Here is a 4,693-nt window from a genome sequence, read left to right as displayed (position 1 = left end):
GCTCCATTTGGATCTTCATATTTAGATATATATATATCCAATGAAAAAAATTTATTTATGTAAAATTAATTTTTGGTGAAATTAATAAAAGATAAAGAAAAGCAAAAAAAAAAATCAATTCACAGATGATAAAATGGGATCAAGTATTTAGGGGCAAGTACAGTAGCATAGAAACAAAGAGAGGAGGGGATGAATGATGAGAGAATTCAAGTGTGACACGAAGCTCTGATAACGCCAAAAGCACCACGTGGTGTTTGCGTCTCGTGTAAGAGTGCTGCACACCACACCACCAAATCACATATTGTGGTTAAACCCACGTACCAAAATGGTAAAACTACCTTAAATTTTGTACTCAGTCCCAGATATAAGACGTAGTTTATAGTATAATGTTATCAAATGAATCTTATATATATATATATATATATATATATATATTTAACACGAGAGAAAGGGATAGAATCATAGAATAGATTGCATATAAATGTGTTGAATGCTGACTGCTTTCTCCCAAAGTAAAACGTGTCGGTGTCAGTGTCTTCGCCTCCCACCTTTTCTTATTCACACCCACATTCACTGTTTCGGCCTCCTCCCTCCTTCTTTCTCTCTCTCTTTCCTCATTTCTTACTCCTTTTTTTTTAATTAACTAATTAAATAAAAATTTTAATTAAGATGTATCAATAACTCCTCGTATGCCCAAATATTGATATGATCTAAAAAGAAGGGAGATTTCGCTCTGCCCTTGAATCGTGGGTGAGCTGAAATCCTTTCTAAAAATTTGTATATAAAAAAAATAATAATAAAAAGGTCCTGTATAGTGCGCTCTCTGCCTTCAGAGATAAGACTCACTCACTCCTTCTATTCACCCTCCATTATCGTCATCAATTCCTCTCTCTTTCTCTCTTTCATCATCATCTTGTTCCTACTTCTGAGCAGCCCCACTTCTTCTTGGATCATTCCCTCTGATTCCTTGTTGCTTCCATAATGGCTGCTCCTCTCAGAATCTTCTTCACTTTCGTGCCTCTGTTTGTTGCTCTGGCTATGGCGGATTCTGTCAAATCCACCTCCAAGGATCAGATCCAGTGCACAATGTGCTCTTCTTGTCAGAACCCCTGTAATCCGCCTGTTCCCTCTCCGCCGCCGCCGTCTCCTCCTCCTCCGGCTTCCTCATCATCCAGCAATTGCCCTCCCCCTCCTTCTCCTCCTAGCTCCGGCGGTGGTGGCGGAGGTAGTGGTGGTGGATCCTACTACTACTCTCCTCCCCCGCCTGCTCAGTACTCTTACTCGTCCCCGCCTCCGCCTGCGTATGGCGGTGGAGGGGGAGGGGGAGGAATGGGCGGCACTGGCTCGTATTACCCTCCTCCGTACAACAAGAACTATCCGACACCGCCACCACCCAACCCAATTGTGCCTTACTTCCCTTTCTACTACTACAGCCCGCCTCCCCCGTCAACGGCGGCTCCATCGCCGTCGATCGCTTCATCGGTTTCTGCAATCGCTCTGTTTTCATCTTCATTACTGTTGCTTTGGTAGAAAGCAAGAGAAGAAACAAAAAGAAATGGTGGGAATAACTGCGCAGGATCGCAGATCTGAGAATTTAGGGAATGCGGGTGAAGAAGGAGCACATGAGCAGCTTCAATGGCGAATTCCGGAACTCCCCAATTTACCCTTTTATCTGGCACAGAGGAAAGAACACATTACAAGAAAATTACCCATTAATTATAATTGTTTTTCCACCCTTTTTGTTCCTTTGTTCTGTTCTCTTAGTTTCTTCTGTAATGTAGGAAGGACGATGTCGATCTCTTCAATTTGTACCTAGCTTTATGATCTGATTAGTATTATGATCAAATTTTAGGAATAAAATGCTCTTGTTTGGATTATTAATTTGTGTAATTGTCATCGTGATTATGATGAACATGGTTAATAATGATTAATGAAGATAAACAGCGAGGGGGAAATAATTGAGGAATTGGCAAGGTGAAGAAGTACACACCCATGGCCATATATACTGTAATAAAGATATAAAAGATGGAAAAGAAAAAGGGCAATAAAAATAATAATTTTGGGAGGAGGGGTGGGGTTGATGAGCATAATAATGAAGGCGACTAAAATGGGGATATGGAGGACAGTGGGCACTTCACCAATTTGAGGTGGCACTTCAAATGACGACAACTTTATTGAGACGAGTAATTTTCCCAAGCTGGATTCCTTTACTTCCATGTATATATAATGGTGTCTGGCAAGTTTAATACAATATATAGCAACACGTAATATTATCAAAGATTGTTAAACTTAATATTTGACCTTGTTTTAAAGAAATTTAGTTCCTTTCTTAGGTAACCCAATTACCATCAATTATTATTAATGCATGGAAATTCATTTTTCATTATTAAATTCAAACTCTTTTTCTTTTGCCACAAGTCACATGCACAGATTACAACACGATAAAGGATTATGAATTTTAATTAAAAAAAAATTTGGGTCCTAAAATTGGGGACACTGTACTGTCCAAACCCACCAGAACTGTGTTCAAGCAGTGAAGGTGCGTAATTAAAAGATGGGATTGTTGATGGATATATCCGTTAGGCAAGTCTTATTTAATGTAATTCGGGTGGGCGGGTGCTTGCTCTTTTATCTCATATTTCAAAACAAATAATAATATTAATAATAAGCTGTGGATTTAGATTAGGCGGAGATGTTGACAATCAAGCAGAGGAGCGTCTACTAAGACTAAAGAGTCACTTCACTTCAATTTGTGTGTGTTTTCAAAATTTAAAAATAATAACGTTCCTTTCAGTTTTCCGTCACATTCTATTTTGCGTGCGGTTCGTTATATCCTTTGACCTTCCGCTCTCAAGAATGCTTCATCACTTGAAAGTGGTGGTGTTATTTTTACAGATCATATTAAACTATGAGTCTGCTCCCACTTTACTAAGCCAGCTGTGCCTATTTTTTTGAGCATATAATTTTGGCTCCACAAATTATAAATGTTGAAGGAAAGCGAGGATGAAGTGGAAGGCCTGATTTTCTGACACGGCAGATTCGGACGGATGCTTCTTCAGCTCCCCCCACTCACGTTTCTACGAATCTTTCACTATGCATCTATTTTTTACATTTCGAATTGTATATTATTTTTTCGGCGGCCAACACTGTTTGTTTATTTATTTATATTTTATGTATATTTAAAAAAAAATTACGGGCGTTGTTCATATTATAACAACACTGGATTTGAGTCAAACTCAAACGAAAACAGTCCAACCCAGCGCATCCTCGGTGGACTGCCCCCATGTTGTCCGACGCGCGGACTGAGATTTTCTTTCTTCACTTCCAAGTTGTGCGTGTCGTGTATTTTCTTCACTCAGTTTACCTATAGGAAAAATAAACACCACATGTTCACATATGACTCCATATATCCAATCTCATCCATCTATTTAATTTTTATTTGATTTAATAATGATCATATATATATTCATGACAAGTTAAGATACAAATCTAATCTATTTGTCCATAGAAAGAGAGCACGGAGATGATCCGAATCCAAAGAAAAGGGGTAAATCTATGGCTGGTTGAGATGAGTGGGGTGGGGCGAAGAGTATGAAAGGAATTAAAAGAGAGGAGGCGGGAGGGGGACCCCGGCGCTCTACATAGGGAGGTTGGCATGGGAAATGAGAAGAATGCGTGCGGCGGCTAAGGGCAGAGTGCAATTTGGGAGGCCACCAAAGGCAACAACAGGGCATGTGGGGTTACCCTCAAAACTCCCCTCGTGACTCCCTTCTTTCAACTTGGGTCACGCCCACGCCTCAACTGGCAAGACAATCGCCCACTTCATGCATCCATCCAAACAAGTTCCAACTAAATAAATACCCCACACAACCCACATGTAACGCAACGCCTCTTTGGTTTCATGGTTTTTGGCTTTTTGCTCCCACTACGACTCTCACCTGTCTTCATTATTCATCCTCATTTCCATTCACTTTTCAGAAGTTACTTTGCTGTGTTCAAACTTTTTTTTTTCCCAGATGCTCCCAACCAAATCCCGTTTTTTTGCGGGCTTTTAGTTCTTTACACCTCTGAAGTCCTTTTGGACTTTAGGTTGCTTACGCCATCCCACACACAGAGGCCCACATCTTCTTCGCGTCTCGCTTTTCACAACGGCCTCAAATTCCGGCCCATAAAATTCCTTCGTCATTAACCTCATATCTGCTCTGTTAACTCAAATCATTACAAAGACGAAGTCCATTATACAGAGTACTACTATTTTGTATTTTTACAATCTTAGTGTTTAATATAAAGGCTAATTGACTAATTTGATTAGATTAAAAAATTTAGTCAGATTAATTATTTATAATAAATAGGTATTGTCTTTCTAAAATATACTTGATAATTAATTACGTGTATTAGCTGGAACTGTCATTTAATTAAACTTTTAACATGTGTAACTATTATAAGAATGACCTGAAAAAATAGATAAATATAAAGAACAAAGTAGATTACAGTCTGATATTTAAAATCAAATTGAACGCGAATAAGAGGCAATATTTTAGTAATCTCCATATTATGAACCTATTAGGGAATACGTGTTCAGCTGCTTGCAGAAACCCCTCCCTCCCTGACTCATTCGAACTCTTGCGTTACTCCATGAAACTGGACGCTTCAAATTGCATTTTAGTCCCGACAAGAGTTCTAATATATCTGA

The 4,693-nt window shown here is 39.1% G+C and overlaps 1 protein-coding gene across 1 annotated transcript; it reads left to right on the top strand.

Annotated features, from left to right (window-relative positions):
* Positions 1-813: 813 nt before the first annotated feature.
* Positions 814-1,881, top strand: LOC114751265 (leucine-rich repeat extensin-like protein 6). The gene has a single exon (XM_028939921.1). The coding sequence runs from the start codon at positions 982-984 to the stop codon at positions 1,528-1,530; it is 549 nt and encodes a 182-aa protein (XP_028795754.1). The 5' UTR covers positions 814-981; the 3' UTR covers positions 1,531-1,881.
* The last annotated feature ends 2,812 nt before the right edge of the window (positions 1,882-4,693 follow it).

The sequence above is a fragment of the Neltuma alba genome, unplaced genomic scaffold (genome assembly GCF_004799145.2).
Source record: "Neltuma alba isolate B1F8T4 unplaced genomic scaffold, ASM479914v2 tig00006841_pilon, whole genome shotgun sequence".
Classification (NCBI taxonomy): Eukaryota; Viridiplantae; Streptophyta; class Magnoliopsida; order Fabales; family Fabaceae; genus Neltuma; species Neltuma alba.
The sequence above is the reverse complement of the archived record's forward strand: the minus strand, read 5'-3'. Positions and strand labels throughout refer to the sequence as shown.